Genomic DNA, 19,532 nt, shown 5'->3' with positions numbered 1-19,532 from the left:
GTTCACTGTTGATTTTTGTCCCCCGCCTTTCGAAGAAAGCAGGGGACTATTAAAATGGGTTCGTCCGTCTGTCTGTCTGTCTGTCTGTCTGTCCGTCTGTCTGTCCGTCCGTCTGTCTGTCTGTCTGTCTGTCCGTCTGTCTGTCCGTCACACTTTTTGGGACACAATAACTCTCTTCCTAATTGAGCTAGAATGTTCAAACTTGGTGTATGTGTTTATTAGGTCAATGCCTTGATAGAGTTCGAAGATGAGCATTTTCCGCTTAGGGTAAGCAGAGATAAGCAATTTGATTGGTTGATGCTTTGGGACACGATAACTTTAGTTCTAATTAAGTGAGATTGATGAAACTTGGTGTATAGTTTCATTACAGTAATACCTTGACTAAGTTTGATAATGAGCATTTTCTGCTCAGGGTAAGCAGAGCGATACGCAATTTGATTGGTCGAGACTTTGGAAAACAATAACTGTCCTACTTTGATTGTCCCCCGCCTTTCGAAGAAAGCAGGGAACTATTAAAATGGGTTCATAAAAGCATCAATTGAGCAATTCCAATACAATCCAATACAATGAATATAGGCAAGGTAAATAAACAAATAAATGGAAAAAACAAATTGAAAAAGAAACTATTATAAATTAATTAAATATGTAGTATGCAATAATGAATTGACATTTAATGACAGAAAGAAAACAGTGAACTTTGCACAACTTGCAGCAAGATGGAAAATAGACCCGTTGATACAACCAAACTCTAGATCTGTAGGCATAGAGCATGTTTTCCCCTTAATATGCTATAATTATTCCATCAAAAACATTGTATGCTTAGACTATAAGTAAAGATATACTGTTTGATTGTTCAATACTTTGTAAAAGATAATTTGTGATAAATTTATATGTGTCCTCTAATTATTTTCCTATTTCGGCGGGGGACATCAGCCTCACTGTTGGCTTGTTTGGACAGACGTAGGAGGGTGTGGCGTCGTCGAAACGAGCGCTTCCAAGACGTTAACGTCATCAGATATGATCGATTTGGGGGTGGTTCTGTTATGGTGTGGGGAGGCATCACTGTTGCTGGAAGAACGGCTTTACATGTTGTTGCAGGGCGTGTTACAGGCCAGTACTACCGGGACAACATCTTGGCAGTCCATGTTGTGCCGTTCGCACGACGTCATGGCCGCCGTTTCATCTTCCAGGATGACAACGCAAGATGTCACAGGGCCAGGATCGTTACAGGTTACCTCCAACAACAGAACATCACCACATTACCTTGGCCAGCACTGAGTCCCGACCTCTCCCCCATCGAGCATGTCTGGGACATGCTTGGACAGAGGTTACGTCAACGTCAACAACGTCCTGCCAATGTCCAAGAACTTGCTGCTGCGTTGCAACAGGAATGGGACAATCTGGACCAAAATGACCTTAGACGTCTCATTAGGAGTATGCCACGTCGGATCAATGCTTGTTTGGCAAACAGAGGAGGATTTACCCGTTACTGACTTGGTTGTGATGCTGTGGTAACTTTGCTGTTTGGCCCCGGGTATCATTTTACCCTTATAATGGTCAGTCTGTGCCTTACTTAGTCTAACGATCATTTGGAATAAATCGATGAATGTGAACTTCATTTCATTTTGTCATTTGTTTCTTCGTCAGTTTCATTAGGTGACTTTAATAACACTTAAAAATCAAATATCCCCTACTTTTTTTGAATAGTATATATGCATAATAATACCAAGGTTGTGGACACGCTAGATGTCACAATCTTTATATACGATTTTGATGAAACTGACAATGTATGTTTAAAACCGAAAGATCTCGGTTTGTTTCGATATTGGCGCATATAGGATCATCACTTTAGAGCTCACAGTTTTTATTTGATTGTACAAAAACCGTTCAAATATATCATCGTTACACCATAATTACGGTTGAGTGCAAATTTCGTGAAAATCGGAAAGAAACTGCCCGACAAAATCTCCGCTACCCTTAAAAGCATGTAATACCCAGGTTGTTGGATGAATTTTCATCCAATCTGATATATCCCAAAGGTCTGGTTTCCTTTGGATATTGTCTGGATTATAACCCCTGATTGTAAGAAATACCATGTTTTTTAGCTTGTGGGCCCGCTAGAGGTCACCATTTTTTTCATCTTATTTTCAAACCCATTCAAATATATCACCCTTACATAATAAATATGGGCGAGCCCGAATTTCGTTAAAAAAAAATCCAACCAAAACTTTCAGTCAAATGGCCGCTCCGGTATCCTCTTTACACAAATAGTATAAACGCATTGAGTGGCCAGGTTGTGGACTATGTAGAGGTCACAATTTTTATCCGATTTAGATGAAACTTAAACCGAGTATCACTAGTTCTTGAATGGGTTCAATTTTGGTGTGCAGTGACCCTCTGCCTTTTACACAAAATGTGAACTTTTGTCCAATTTATGAGTAACCCAATATCATTCAAAGTCTTCGACATTGAAAACACGAATTATTTGTCAATTTAAATCAACAATGATGTTGTGATCTTACTGGGAAAAGATGGGCTTTTGATATCTAATATTTAAGACAAAATAAACATTTTACCATCGTGTACCATAATGCGTTTCAGCGCTATTTGTAACAAGGAACTTGAAGAACGAGACCAGACATCTTCCACAAGTCATGCCAAACGGTGACGCCATATTCTTATCTGGAATAACCAGACGCTAGAGATTGCCATTCGGTTGAGACTTCTGGCATATTTCGCGGAACATATTAAACAAATATTTCAATTGAGTTTCTGCTGAATTATTGCAAAAAGTTCACTCTTGGCTTTTTTATTAAAGGAGGGAAGTAGCTAACTCAATATCGTCCATAATCTTTGACATTGCAAACACAAATTATTGATGTTGTTATCTTACCATGAAAAGATGAGCTTCTGGTATCTAATATTTAAGACAAAATGTACATTTTAAAATTGGCACACAAATTGCGTGCCAGAATGATTTTGAGCGCAATTTGTAATGAAGCGACTCAATGAAGGGGGGTAAACATATCGCATAGGAGGATACTACCGGCGTAGACTGGAATAACCAGATGCCAAAGATTGCCATTGATTTCACCGAACATAACTACTGATTAGAAATTACAGTAAAGATAGGTTGCCAGGCAACGAAACATACGCCCACAGCAGCTAAATCGTCCGGGCAGTCAACAAGAGTTGTCGCATTTTCTTACTTTTTTCGGTAATGAAATATTTATAATACACTAAAATCTGATTAAGAGCAACAACTCATTAAGTAATTATCAGAAATTATTGGAAATCGCTGAAAATCAATAGGATTCTTCGTCTCATGACCTTAAACACTGTGTATAAATTTAAGGTCAATCGGATATTAACTTTGGCCTCTAGAGCGTCCACAAGATTTTTTGAAGTGATCAAGGGCCATAACTCTGGCAGTAATTATCAGAAATCGCTGAAAATCAATAGGCGTCTTCGTCTCATGACCTTAAACACCGTGTATAAATTTAAGGTCAATCGGATATTAACTTTGGCTTCTAGAGCGTCCAAAAGATTTTTTGAAGTGATCAAGTGCCATAACTTTGACAGTAATTATCGGAAATCGCTGAAAATCAATAGGCTTCTTCGTCGCAAGACCTTAAACACTGTGTATAAATTTAAGGTCAATCGGATATTAACTTTGGCCTCTAGAGCATCCACAAGCAATTGTGGACGCCGGACGGACGGGGGCGACGACAATATACGACCACATTTCAATGTGGGCGTATAAAAACTGAAGCAATTGAATGTAGATCAGTTTATATACATTTATAATACATTATTATATGTGTTGCGAATTACGACCCATTTGTGTCCATTTCGAGGTACCAAAGAATAGCGATTTAGCTCCTTTAAATATTACTTTTGAACATTACTGGGATTTTTTTTGTCACCCGGTATTATTTTGTTGCCCTGCGTTTAATTTTTCCTCATACCTAGCTCTAAATTCCGAAGTTTTTTTTAAGAAATATAAATTTTCACAACTCTCCATGAAAATGCACATTACTGCATTTCCCTCTCCCTGAGAGAATCAAAACACAAATCTGATATGACCAAAACCGGTTTATTGTCTTTTATCAAGAAAACAAACGAATTGGTGGTAATTCTGTGAATTGGTATAATTGTTATTGGTCTAGAATTACCATTAAAATATGTTAATAACATCATGACCAAAATAAAATCATTTGAATGATTGAATTTCAAAATAAGAAATACAACTTTACAGTCACTGATCGTCTAATTTTTCACTGCTTCATCCAAGCTAAAATGTTCTCAAATTGATTTTTTAACATTGAATGAAGAAAACAAATTCATATTCCCATGGCTGCAATTGCATTAAAAAGATTGTAGGCGATGCCCTCTAATTTTTTTACCATATCCAGTCAATATCCTATGCAAAGGATGCCAAATGTTGACAAGTACTAAGCAGATTTGAACCATTTTGGGCCATTTTTGAAACATATTGTTGTTTGCAAGACAGTAAAAAGCCTTCAAATGACGATCAAAGACATGAACAATAAAAAATATTACAAAATATATAACAAATTTAGAATTAAAATTAATGCCATTCATGCCTTTTCACCCTCTGACATAACTGTCTACAATAAACATCATAAATAAAATAAAACAAAATAAAATGGATGTATGACAACCCTTATGAGCACGTTTAAAGTGCAGTAAGATCACATGAATTACAAGCACAAAAAAAGGCCTCAAAGGAACAAATATTCAAATCAATTGAATGGATAAATTTTATAAGCATGGTTTTTTAAATAGAGGAACATACTGTTTGAGTAATTAACATATTGCACATAATAATCAAAAAGGTCATCTCAAAGTTGACCATACAATAATATTCATAATGTTCATTAAAAATGTCAGGTATGACTCCTATGGAGCCTGTGAATATTTTTCTTTCTTCTTTGTTCGTATTGATATTTTATACATATACACGTCTGGTACCAATGTACAAATTTTACATGCAACTTCAATAGTGATGAATTTTTGTCAGGTACAAACAAAATTGTTATGTCCAAGACTGATAATATTATTATCAGGCTCGGAACCATGATTTTTTCGGGGGGGTGGGGGGGGGGGCATACATTGGAGCATTAGTGGTTTGGTGTAGTCCCCAGAGCCTGATTATGGAGTACTATGAAAGCTTACTACACAGTTTTCGGTGTCATTTATATCACATGCCTAATAATATTCAAATTATTACACTGTGTCTTTGAGGGGTTTCATGTGAGACAAGCAAGACATACCCCACAGTCAGTACTAAGTATCACATGATTGCCAGTCTACAAAACTGGAGGTCATATTGAATTCCCATCAAGAAGTAGTAATGCAGCAATCAAGGGACATTGTCAGTTCTCGTGAAATTATACAGGGTATGATCTGTATAAATGCCCGAGTAAAGAGCAACAGTGAATGCCCTTGAGGGTGACAACTATTCCTGGATATTTAAAAATATGGAAGATAACAATAGGGTATGGGTTGATGCAATTTTGGCCACATAATAAATATGAATTAGCCCCCCCCCCCCCCCCCACAAAAAAAATATACCAGTGTTTATGGTTACTTGACCGACCTTTTTAATTGAGTCATAACTGCCGACATTAAACATTTTTTCTCATTCTCAGTCTTGGCATGCAGAACATTTCCAGCAATGAAATTTGAGCATTTATAACAGTCTGAATCAGCACTAATTCCAGGAATCTTACTCAGAAATTGAGCTGGAAATGCTAGGAAATAAATAGAAACTCTTTACCATATTTAATATGATATGACAAAGGCTAAAGAATCATAATGCAAGTATCGTTGTAGGTTATTAGAAGATTGATTTACTAGTTCAGTTATTTCTATCCAGTATTACTCCTTGATCGTCCCTATATTTGGGGTCAAGTAACCAGAAACATAGGTATTATTACTTTGTGTTGTACTTTTATGTTTCTATCACATTTTCTGTAACAGTTTTTAAAATCACCAAGGTGGAGTTTCACCAGATACTTCCTTATTTAATTTAATCAGGCCATTCATAATTCTATCTTTATACGCAATTACAAAGCTGGTTATCTTTAAAATTTTAGGCCTATAAGGTGGAGTTTCAATAGATGCTTTCTTATTACATTTAATCAGATCATTCATAATTCATTCTATATACAAACCTGCAAAGCTGGTTATCTATAAAATTTTAGACCTATTATCTAAATTCTTCAGTACCTTGATTTAGTTTAGTTAAATGTTATTAAATATAAATTGTACCGATGTACAGTGTACTGTTAAAATTTCTATTTTGTGTTAGTTTCAATTTCTTTCATAAGACGGAGGACAACTTCTTCTTGATATGGTAGAGCTATACATTGAACATTTACTGGTAGACCCACACCATTTTGACAAAACTGTAAAAGAAGAATTAAAGATATATACTATATGAAATGTAACAAGCCAACAGTGAGGCTGATTGATGTCCCCCACTGAAATCCCAAAATAAATAGATGACACATATTAATTAATTGCACATTTATTTTTTTCAAAAGTATCAAGCAATCAAACTGATTATCAACTATGCACTAAGTTTCATCACTCTCTATCGGATAGAATCAAAGTTATCTTGTCCCAAAGCATCGACCAATGAAATTTCTTAGCTCTGCTTAGCTTTAGCTCAAAATGTTAATCATTGAACTCGGTCAAGACATTCACTTTAAACATTCTACCTTAATTAAAAGCAGAGTTGTTATGTTCCAAAGTCTTGACCAATCAAACTGTTTATCGGTCCTTAGCCTAAGTAGGAAATTCTCATCATCGAACTTAGTCAAGGTAATGATATAATGAATATATACTCAGAGTTTCATCATTTTCACTTAATTCAAACAAAAGTTATCGTGCCCCAAAGCATCAACCAATCAGATTGTTTATCTCTGCTTACCATAAGCAGACAATGTTTATCATCGAACTCCACCAAGGCATTCACCTAATGAACACCTACACCAAGTTTGAACATTCTATCTCAATTAGAAGGAGAGTTATTGCGTTCCAAAGTATCAACCAATCAAATTGCTTATCTTTGCTTACCCTAAGCAGAAAATGCTCATCTTCGAACTTAGTCAAGGTATTGCTTATCGCTCCGCTTACCCTGAGCAGAAAATGCTCATTATCAAACTTAGTCATGGTATTGATGTAATAAAACTATACACCAAATTTCATCACTCTTACTTAATTAGAACTAGAGTTATCGTGTCCCAAAGCATCAACTAATCAAATTGCTTATCTCTGCTTACCCTAAGCAGAAAATGCTCATCTTCGAACTCCATCAAGGCATTCACCTAATAAACACCTACATCAAGTTTGAACTTTATAGCTCAATTAGAAGGAGAGTTATTGTGTTCCAAAGTCTCGGCCAATCAAATTGTTTATCGCTCTGCTTAACCTGAGCAGATTATCGAACTTAGTCAAGATATTGATGTAATGAAACTATACACCAAGTTTCATCACTCTCACTTAATTAAAGCATCAACCAATAAATTGCTTATCTTTGCTTATTCTAAGCAGAAAATGCTCATCTTCGAACTCCATCAAGGCATTGACCTAATAAACACACACACCAAGTTTGAACATTCTAGCTCAATTAAAAGGAGAGTTATTGTGTCCCAAAAAGTGTGACGGACGGACGGACGGACGGACCCATTTTAATGGTCCCCTGCTTTCTTCGAAAGGCGGGGGAAAATAAATATTACTAAGGATGAAGTGAATAACTTATAATCAAGGCTCTAACTTTAACATTTTGCGAGCCAGTTTATGTTTGCATTGTTTTAATTTAAAGCCTCAATGCACCAGTTAGCTAATAATCATTTTCCATATTTAAATTTAACAACAAAGAGGATGAAATGTCTTCTTTAGATAATAATCTAGACAATTAAATTTGTGTCAATCCTTGACACTCTGTGCACATTTCTTATTCTCTGCGTCTTTGTACTGTTAATTTTGATAGTTTCAAAATGTTATCTTTTAGTACTTCAAAATGTGATTGAGACAAAGTTAACACTACTCATATAAAGAGTTCTATTATAATAGATTAATGTTCAAACATTATTAACATAGTATAAAGTCTATTGTCTCCTGAAAAATTTCTAAACCTTGTGATTGCTCTTTTGCAAATGCACCAACAATACTACATTATTCTATGTTATTGTACACTGCTCACCATGGATGCTTTTACGAAATACAATTTATTTCATATCACATCAAATTATGATTGCAAATTAGGTTACCTCTCTTAATTTTCTTTCAAAAGCTTTTTTTGCAGGATAAAAATCTGCATCATTTAACTGTTTTTGATCATTTTCAGTAACCTTGGTAACAGGAACACTACCAGCAGGGAAATTAAGTAAATTCCACAGTACTGTATATGATAAAACAGCTGAAATATAATTGTTTATCTATTTATTATATATTTCATTCACCTCATGTGGAGAGTGTATTGTCACAAAAATATGGTGGGAAGACTAAGACAAAATGTAACACTGTCACTGGTTGTATTTGTTTCTTATTTTCTTCTTAGGACTTGTGTACTTGTGTATATTTTTTATCTCCACTGTTAAGACGGCTATCTTCTCATTAATTAAGACGTTTGTCTTACCAGGAACAACAAGACAACAGTTCCTTTTTACACTTTTTATATCAAGCACTGGTTACATAAGATACAAGCATAGGTTACAATAAAGTCATTCTCTCAATCCCATTCCATCTAGACTCGCTGGGAATCAGTCGATAGAAATTACTACATCTTCTCCCTCTGGAATCTAGCGACTGTCTGGCGATTGCCCAGAGATGTGATAGTTTTCTAGCTTTGAGGTTTGGCTGTAAATTATCTAATTGGTCAAATATGACGCAATTAATTATAATGACTGGTCATTAAGCCTAATGATGTCGAAAAGCACCCTTATATAGACAGTGAAAACTTACCACCAGGAGTGTCAGACGTGTTATTTTGTTATTAACCCAAAATTAAAATGTTAACCAAATTATAGCTGATTTTATGTATCAACTTATCAATCATTCATTTGAGTGTATTAGATCTGACTTCTCTACAATACATGTATATGGACCCAATAATTATTTAAAGATATAATATAATGCTATCATTAATTTATAGAGCAAAAATTCTATCAAACTTATTACAAAAAGTGACACTGTGAATCAAGAGCTCTCCTCATGTCATCTATTAGAAAATAAGCCAACAGTGAGGCTGATGTCCCCCGCTGAAATCCCAAAATAAATAGATGACACACATTAATTAATCGCACATTTATCTTTTTCAAAAGTATCGAGCAATCAATCTATACACAAGTTTCATCACTCTCTATCAGATAGAATCAAGATTATCTTGTCCCAACAAAGTATCGACCAAAGAAATTGCTTAGCTCTGCCTAGCTTTAGCTCAAAATGTTAATCATTGAACTCAGTCAAGACATTCACCCAATGAACATCTTCATCAAGTTTAAACATTCTACCTCAATTAAAAGCAGAGTTGTTATGTTCCAAAGTCTTGACCAAGAAAATTTGCACCATCAAACTTAGTCAAGGTAATGATATAATAAATGTATCTTCAGAGTTTTATTGCTCTCACTTCATTATACCAAAGTTATCGTGCCCCAAAGCATCAGATTGCTTATCTCTGCTTACCATAAGCAGATAATGTTCATCATCGAACTCCATCAAGGCATTCACCTAATGAACGCCTGCACCAAGATTGAACATTCTACCTCAATTAGAAAGGGAGTTATTGTGTTCCAAAGTCTCGACCAATCAAACTGCTTATCTCTCTGCTTACCCTCAGCAGAAAATGTTCATTATCAAACTTAGTCAAGGTATTGATGTAGTGAAACTATACACCAAGTTTCATCACACTCACTTAATTATAATTAAGTTATCATGTCCCAAAGCATCAACCAATCAAATTGCTTATCTTTGTTTACCCCAAACAGAAAATGCCCATCTTCTAACTCCATCAAGGCATTGACTTAATAAACACCTACACCAAGTTTAAAAAATTCTAGCTCAATTAGAAGGAGAGTTATTGTGTTCCAAAGTCTTGGCCAATCAAATTGCTTATCGTTCTGCTTACCCTGAGCAGAAAATGCTCATTATCGAACTTAGTCAAGGTATTGATTGAAGTAATGAAACTATACACCAAGTTTCATCACTCTCACTTAAATAGAACTCAAGTTATCTTGTCCCAAAGCATCAACCAATCAAATTGCTTATCTCTGCTTACCTTAAGCAGAAAATGCTCATCTTCGAACTCTATCAAGGCATTGACCTAATAAACACCTACACCAAGTTTGAACATTATAGCTCAATTAGAAAGAGAGTTATTGTGTCCCAAAAAGTGTGACAGACAGACGAACGGACAGACAGACAAACCCATTTTAATAGTCCCCTGCTTTCTTCGAAAGGCGGGGGACAAAAACAATAGTAAGACTGATGTCCCCTACCTTAATCTTGAAACAAATAATTGACACTTATTAATTAATTGCACATTCATCTGTTTATAAACCATCAAGCAATCAAATTGCATATGACTATGATTAACATGAGCTGAAAATTCTCATTATTAAAGTTATGTGAAGATCTAAAACTAATTTTATTACATTCAGTAAATCATAATATACCTCTACTGCTAAGAGTTATCAATATTCCTAGTATTAGTAAGTCAGACAAACTTATAGATATCTATATTTAACAACCAACACACAGTCTAATTCATTTTGAAGATGTACCATTTCAGAGCTTTGATTTACTCTTTCTCAGGCAAAATTTATAATGTGATAATTGCAATGTTTACCACAGAGTTGACAAAAATAAAACGTTACTTACTAGAAACCTCTAGGCTTTTAAAAGTTGGTAAAGCAGGACAAGCAAAGCCAGGACTGATAACAGCATCCAGATTCATGTCTCTCCAGTGTTGAATGAATTTACTTTTGTACGCCTGTTACAAATACATTTTTTCATTAATATATACTTGAACAGATATTCGGAGTACATAGTCAGAATCCAGAATGTTTGAGGATTTTATGCAATTTGCTTGAATTGTAGAAGCCTATCAACATTTAGAATGGTCCATTAGTAATAAAAATGTGCTAAAACAACAAAGCTGTCAGTGATGAATGCATACCCTGTTGTTCGGCAATGCTGAGTTTTCATTAACTATAATGGCCAAAATGTTTAGTAACTTTATAATGTTTAAAGGGACAATAACACTCTTGCTGGCTTGAAAGCTCCAGAAAATAAATAATATCTCTATCTAAGTACTTGATGTTTAAGTGTCCTACCTGTTGTGTAAATTATCCATTACATCCTATTTTACTTGTCCAGAGGGTTCAAAAATATTTTTAAATCGAAGTTTCATTTGAAAAGGTTTACATTAGACGTTTCAAACCATTATGTTGAATTATTATGTTGAATTTTTCAAAATTTTTAAATAAGGTGTGTTAAGATGAAATTTGTATCATCAATTAATTGAAATATTCTAAAATAGTACAATTTGTTGACCAGAATAAAGATTGGGACATATTATTCAGTTACAACAAGAATGGTATTGAGCCTTTAAATCTACACTTACTGTTATTTCATCATACAGATCCCACCAATCAAGCATAGCCCTATTGAAAACAAGCACAAAAAAAAAGAGAAAGAAATTAACTGTTTTTTATAGCATATAGAGAAGACCTATTCTTAGTGAATTGTTTCTTACAAACTTAAGTGAGGTTGATGTCCCCTGTCGAAATCCCAAAATAAATAGATGACACATACTAAGTATTGAACATGTATCTTTTTGAAAAGTATTGTGCAATCAAACTGATTATCTATACTTAAGTCTAAGCAGAAAATGTTCAAGATCAAACGCAGTCAAGGTTTTGAAGTACCTGGTAGTGAAACTTTACACTAAGTTTCATCAGTTAGAATCAAAGTTATCTTGTCCCAAAGCATTGACAAATGAATTACTTAGCTCTGCTTAGCGTTAGCGAAAAATGATAATCATTGAACTCAGTCAAGATATTCACCTAAGGAACACCAAGTTTAAACATTCTACCTCAATTAAAAACAGGGTTGTTAAGTTCCAAAATCTTGACAAATCAAATTGCTTATCACTACTTGGCCTAAGCAGAAATTCTCATTATCGCAAATAATCATTGATATAATGATGAATCTATATTCTGAGTTTCTTTGGTCTCACACAATCAGAACCAAAATTATCCTGTTACAAAGTCTCAACCAATCAAATTGCTTATCTCTGCTTTATAGCCTTAGTGGAAAATACGCCTGATCGAACTCTGTTAAGGCACCTATTAGACACCTACACCAAGTTTGAACATTATACCTCAATTAGAAGGAGAGTTATTGTGTTCCAAAGTCTCGACCAATCTATCGAACTTAGTTAAGATTTTGATGTAATAAAATTATACACCAAGTTTTATTACTCTTACTTATTAGAACCAAAGTTATCATGTCCCAAAGCATCGATCAATTACTTATCTCTGCTTAGCTTAAGTAGAAAGTGCTCGTCGTCGAACTTCATAAAGGCATTCACCTAATAAACACCTTTATCAAGTTTGAACATCCTACCTCAATTAGTAGGAGAGTTATTTTCTTCCAAAGTCTTGACAAATCAAACTGCTTACTGCCCTGTTTACCCTGAGCAGAAAATGCTTATTATCGAACTTAGTCAAGGTATTGATGTAATGAAACTATACACCAAGTTTCATCACTCTCACTTAATTAGAATCAAAGCCATCATATCCCAAAGCATAATTAAATTGTTTATCTCTGCTTACCCTAAGCAGACAATGCTCATCTTTAAACTCTATCAAGACATTCATCTAATAAACACCTACACCAAGTTTGAACATCCTAGCTCAATTAGAAGGAGAGTTATCGTGTCCCAAAAAGTGAGACAGACAAATCGATTTTAATAGTACCCTGCTTTCTTCGAAAGGGGGGACAACAAGTTAATGTCCAAATGACTGAGAAATAATTTTCGACATCAATGAAAACTTACCAAATTCGCCTTTGACTAACTACCTCTCCAGCTAAACTATCCTGAAAAATAATGGAAGGATATGTTTTGGTATACATGAAAGTAACAAGATTGAACACAGGACATAATATTCAGCTGTTTGAATAACACTGATTAAGCAATAGGGCTCCTACGGCTAGATGGATAACCGTAAACGGTTAGAATTGAACGGTTAAACACTTCGAATTGAACGGTGCGGTTATTTGGAGATGTCCCCCATTACATAGAGTTGTGTCCCATTATATTCCTCTTTATAACAAAAGTTGTCCATTGTCCTTTTGTATTTGAAAATCTTAGAATGTAACTGTCGTCCTACGATGTCGACTGCTAAAAAATAATACAATTAATAGCACACGTCGTGGTCTTACGGCAAAGTCAACGGACCTTGTTCTGACTTTTGCTATTGTTAATCCAATCCAAATACTTCTCGGCATTTCTAACTATATTCTACCTTTTTTAATATTTATTTAAAAACGTAAACACCATTCAAAATATAATCATAAAGGCTAGAAACTGACATGATAGTAGATTTGTTGCAAAATTCTACATGTTTCATATCTCGTAATTTCTCACGAGAATTCTACTTTGGATTTTAGTTAAATTAACCAATCATAAAAATTCTACTTGCAGGCCCGAAATTATTTCTTTATTTTCCAATCAATAGACGCCTTCCAATTTACTTTATTCTATTCTTAATAACATTGTGTAATTATAATTTTATCGTCATATGTCACATACAAAGGGAAACAGAGCATTGTCTTGTATATTATCGTCGATATTGAATTAAAAATGGTTCAAATGAACCAAGTTAACCAGGTAAACAAATATGTATACGGCCTTCGATAGTTTAAATTTTCATTAAAGAATTGTACATTTCTATGAAAAGTTTCCCGAAATTTTTGTGCGAGTAATGCCTTTTTAGGCGAGTATAGCGTTTGCGCGAGTAATGACTCGCACCTACTGACAAGGTCTGTTTTATGTTGAAAATTGATACCAAACGGTTAAACGGTTACTAACCGGTTAATAGCTACATTTATCCGAATAACAAAAAGTCCTAACCGTAGGAGCACTATTAAGCAAACATGTACACTGCTAAAAACATTAATGGAACTGTCCCAAAACAGGAGAAGCCCATCTGTACAAAGTGTCAAAGTGTCATTAAACAACTGAAGTCAGATATATTTCAGTGAATCAAGACAACATTATTATGGAGATATATAAGTATTTATTTTATACGTTTCTTAAAGGAGCTAAAACTATTTGAGTTCAATTGGTTTGATATCAAGTGTAAGGTCCATTAGTGATGTAACAAAGATCTATTTTAGTTTTGATATATTAAGTGGAAGTTGTTTTGATCAGTAACTTTGGTTTTGTTATTGGTTTAAACTGTTGAAAACAAAATCAGTTATATCTCAAAACTGGCTCTTTCTGTTGACCTAACTTCTTTAATATAGACAGATCCACACTTTGCAAATTTATCATCACATGAATTTTTTTTTGTTAAATTGACATTTTCAGTTGTCGTCAAAATCAAAATGGTCTAGTTATTTTAAATTTATATGCAAGAAATAAAACTACTATATAAATTGACTGGTTTGAATTGTTAAATGAGATTCCATTCTGGCATACAAATTAGGTGACAAAATAAATTTGACATTTTTTATAAATGGATTACCTGAGTCTTCATTAATAGACCAAAAAACATGCGAAGAATAGTTGGAAGAGTTTGATATGTGTGGTACATCAACATATATGATCGATCTATCTCATCATCAGCACTTAAATTAGAAAAAGACATATCACAATTGATGCAAATCTTTAATCAACAAGATGCTGGACTGTGCTGGTAATGATATAACAATTGAAGATATTTATTAAATAATATTTGCATCTATATTACCAAATCAATTCACATCCATTTATTATGTAAACAAGCCCCAGTGAGGCTGATGTCCCCTGTCGAAATCCAAAAATAAATAGATGACACATATTAATTAATTGCACATTTATCTTTTTCAAAAGTATCGAGCAATCAGAATGATTATCAACTAAACACTAAGTTTCATCACTCTCTATCAGATAGAATCAAAGTTATCTTGTCCCAAAGCATCGACTAAGTAAATTGCTTATCTCTGCTTAGCTTTAGCTCGATATGTTAATCAATGAACTCAGTCAAGACGAACATCTACATCAAGTTTAAACATTCTACCTCAATTAGAAGCAGAGTTGTTATGTTCCAAAGTCTTGACCAATCAAAATGCTTATTGCTCCTTAGCCTAAGCAGACAATTCCCATCATCGAACTTAGTCAAGGTATTGATGTAATGAAACTATACACCAAGTTTCATCACTCTTACTTAATTAGAACTAAAGTTCACTGTGTCCCAAAGCATCAACCAATCAAATTGCTTATCTCTACTTACCATCAGCAGAAAATACTCATCTTCGCACTCTATCAAGGCATTGACCTCATAAACACCTACACCAAGGTTGAACATTCTAGCTCAATTAGTAGAGTTATTGTGTTCCAAAGTCTCGGCCAATCAAATTGCTTATCCCTCTGCTTACCTTGAGCAGAAAATGTTCATTATTGAACTTTGTCAAGGTATTGATGTAATGAAACTATACACCAAGTTTCATCACTCTCACTTAATTAGAACTAAAGTTATCGTGTCCCAAAGCATCAATCAATCAAATTGCTTATCTCTGCTTACCCTAAGCAGAAATGCTCATCTTCGAACTCCATCAAGGCATTGACCCTTATTAACACCTACACCAAGTTTGAAAATTCTAGGTCAATTAGAAGGAGAGTTATTGTGTCCCAAAAAGTGTGACGGACGGACGGACAGACCCATTTTAATAGTCTCCTGCTTTCTTCGAAAGGCGGGGGACAAAAAACAAAACGAAATATAGATCTGTATTTTAATCAGATTGAACTCCACCAAGGCATTCACCTAATAAACACCTACACCAAGTTTGAACATTCTAGCTCAAAAAGTGTGACAGACAAACGGACGGAGCCACAAAAATAAAAAATGGTTTGTTATATTTAACGTCATTATATCATTACCAACATAACGTCAAAACAGAGATTTACATATTCAGCAGTGAAAGTGTTAAAGAGAAAGTACAACCCAACTGTAATCAAAGATACCTTGAATTATTTTTTTTAAATGACAACTTACAGAAGACCAGCCGCTACATCACACCTTTCAGCTAACACTGTCCTTGTATATCTAGCTACAGCTGCGTGGACATCGGGTGGAGAGAATGGTACCATCTGAAATTTATCAACACATTCATGTATAATTACTAATCGATAATAATATCACATTTGTAGTGTGCAATGGTTAACTCCTTAAATATTTACTTCTGAATTCAAATATTCACTTTTGAAATCAAAATTAGTTTCTCTTGCAGTATCTTTTGAAAACAAGGTTTGTACTTTGACATTTCAAAGCTCAAAAGATTTTTTGATCCAGAGGTTCAAATTGATTTCTTTGAGCAATTACATTCTGCGAATCAAGGAATTTCAACAAGGTTTCACAAGTCGTTATCAAGCATATACACAAATAGATAAAAAATGAGAAAGATATGAATATATATATATATATATTCATAGATTAAAAATGAGAAAGATATGAAAATATATATATATATATTCATATCTTTCTCATTTTTTATCTATTTGTGTATATGCTTGATAACGACTTGTGAAACCTTGTTGAAACGTCGCTGTGAAATAAACCATAATAATTGTTATCCATAAAAGTATGTTTTTGAAGGAATTTATGCATAACCAAATTAATACAATGCAATTGCAATTGATATAAATGCATATTATAACCATTTTCATACAACCCTACAGATGACTACCATCTAGTTAATCACTTGTTTATTAGTTATTCATATTGCTTAGAAAAGAGTTGTAATTGACAATAGCACAAGGTAGGTGTTTTTTTCCATGTTTAATTTTGGTAAGTTACAATCCTGAAATGAGTACTAGTATCTAAATTGCTATTTCAACTTCCATCCTCTGTGCTCAACAGAATTTAGTTTCATAAAAAACGTAACATAACTTACTATATGTCCAAGTTTTTCTAAAGCTTGTTTAGCTTCATGAACAGCTCTAACACAGGCTGGTACTGGTGTAATGATACCATTATCGGTATAATATCCTATACGTAGTGGTACCTTACTTTCATATACCTGAAAAACAGTTATTTTTTGGCCTAATGTTTGCTTTTAATGATTATCCCTGACTTTGGCCCTCCGCTGTTTCACATGGAGACAATTTCGACTACTTCCTTCTGACATATGATTGGTTATAACATACCTTACCATACTTATACTAATTCCCAACAAACATGCATTATGCAAGAGCTAAATCTGCCTATTGCAAGTCTTTCTTTAGGCCTGAAATGTTATCTAAATTATCAATTAGACATTAATTAACTTATCCAGAACATAATAAACTCTCGATGTCAAGGCTAGCCTTCGATGATGGCTGGATTAGATTCCTATATGCCGCTAACGGCCATTGATAATTAAATAAAAAAAAGTGGATAATCGAGACTATGTTGTTTATATTGATGATTTTAGTAATGATGACCGAGACTATGCAAAAATTTCACCCGCTTCTTTCTCGGCTCATCGTGGATCAATTTGACTGAAATTTTCAGCAAATTACCTTTACACTATTTAGTTTTTAACTATTATAGCGAGAACTGCCATCTCTTTATCTTATCTCCCATAATGTATCTTTAAGTTCTCAACCAATTTAATGGGTTAAAGATGGACCGTATCTGTTCAGTCACATCACAGGCATTAATTTTTTGTCCATGCCATCAAAACCTTGTAACTACTCTAAAGGTCAGAGTTCTTCAGATCTATTTGTCAAAGTTCCAGGACTCATGTCTCATAGACATGAACCATGTTGAAATTCAAGTCAAGGTTTTTAACTTATTTTATTTTTCATGTTGTAATGTTGATCACTTCATCATCCATTTGTTGAGTTATTGCTCTTATTGAACAATTTGGTCATTGTTCTATATGTATGTTAGATTTTTATTTCAAATTTGCCATGAATCTGGACAAATTATCTCCAAAACATTAAAATTAGGACAAATGTTTCACTGCCTGCTGACAATCTATGTTTTAATGTATAAGGAGACCTACCTGAGTATTAAATTTTAGTGGAGGTACAAAGGGATCCAGTATAAATTGGGTGTCATCTAATAACACTTTCATGGCTAATACAACACCATCTACAGAATTAGCCATTGGACCTCCAGATGGTTTTACTAAATAGAAAAACAAAACCATCTAAGATCATTATCTAATAGTGGTACACTACATGTAAGTACCCAACAAAGAGAGAACAGCACAGGCAATCCAAAATGGAAAAAATAATGGCAAACCCTTCACTGTCACAGAAAAAAATAATAAAAAAAAGATAATGCACCCAGTTCTAACAGTAACGTCAACACAAAATCACATAACAGGTAACATGTTTATACAGGTCAAACAATATCTTTACTTCTTGACAGCTTAACAGTTTGTCAACAATCTGATTAAAACACAGATCCTATTTCGTTTCGTTTTTATTAGTTCAAAATTTCATTTTACTTGTCTTTACTATACTAGGATCTGGAAGTGTTGTTATATAACCCATGTTCTGGTTGATGTGAGGGATTAGCCAATGAAACGGCCAGTTGTAGTGAGATCTTGGCGTGCGATTCATGGAAATGTGGGTATCCTACTAGAAAGATAAACACTGATTGGTTAATCTAATGTCTAACGTCATAGGGACAAAAGCCAACCTTGTGACCCCGGACGCGACATCCCACTACAACCAGTCAGATCTTCATGTAGTAGAGACCATACAAACTATAACAAGCCAACAGTGAGGCTGATGTCCCCCGCCGAAATCCCAAAATAAATAGATGACACATTAATTAATCTCACATTTATTTTTTTCAAAAGTATCGAGCAATCAAATTATACACTAAGTTTCAGCACTCTCTATCAGATAGAATCAAAGTTATCTTGTCCCAAAGCATCGACCAATGTTAATAATTGAACTCAGCCATGACATGACAGCAGAAAATACTCATTATCAAACTTAGTCAAGGTAATGATATAATAAAGCTATACACCAAGTGTCCTCACTCTCACTTAATTAGAACTAAAGTTATCGTGTCCCAAAGCATCAACCAATCAAATTGCTTATCCCTGCTTACTCTAAGCAAAAAATTCTCATCTTCACACTCCATCAAGGCATTCACCTAATAGCCACCTATGCCAAGTGTGAACATTCTAACTCAACTAGAATGAGAGTTATTGTGTTCTAAAGTCTCGACCAATCAAATTGCTTATCTCTGCTTAACCTAAGCACAAAATGCTCATCTTTGAACTCCATC

The 19,532-nt window shown here is 34.2% G+C and overlaps 1 protein-coding gene across 7 annotated transcripts in view; it reads right to left on the bottom strand.

The window, feature by feature from the left end:
- Positions 1-3,828: 3,828 nt before the first annotated feature.
- Positions 3,829-19,532, bottom strand: part of LOC126819069 (vitamin D3 hydroxylase-associated protein) — a 31,878-nt gene continuing 16,174 nt past the window's right edge. For all 7 annotated transcript variants that reach the window (XM_050546893.2, XM_050546892.2, XM_050546891.2 and 4 more), the window contains 9 exons: positions 18,289-18,413; positions 17,194-17,319; positions 16,296-16,390; positions 14,787-14,889; positions 13,094-13,134; positions 11,657-11,696; positions 10,912-11,023; positions 8,304-8,452; positions 3,829-6,434 (listed from right to left, as the gene is read on the bottom strand). In XM_050546893.2, the coding sequence (XP_050402850.1) occupies positions 6,324-6,434; positions 8,304-8,452; positions 10,912-11,023; positions 11,657-11,696; positions 13,094-13,134; positions 14,787-14,889; positions 16,296-16,390; positions 17,194-17,319; positions 18,289-18,413 (902 nt within the window). In that variant the 3' untranslated portion in view covers positions 3,829-6,323. The remainder of the gene's footprint in view (positions 6,435-8,303; positions 8,453-10,911; positions 11,024-11,656; positions 11,697-13,093; positions 13,135-14,786; positions 14,890-16,295; positions 16,391-17,193; positions 17,320-18,288; positions 18,414-19,532) is intronic.

This window comes from Patella vulgata, chromosome 4 (assembly GCF_932274485.2).
Source record: "Patella vulgata chromosome 4, xgPatVulg1.2, whole genome shotgun sequence".
Lineage (NCBI taxonomy): Eukaryota > Metazoa > Mollusca > Gastropoda > Patellidae > Patella > Patella vulgata.
This window is presented reverse-complemented; position numbering and strand designations above follow the sequence as displayed.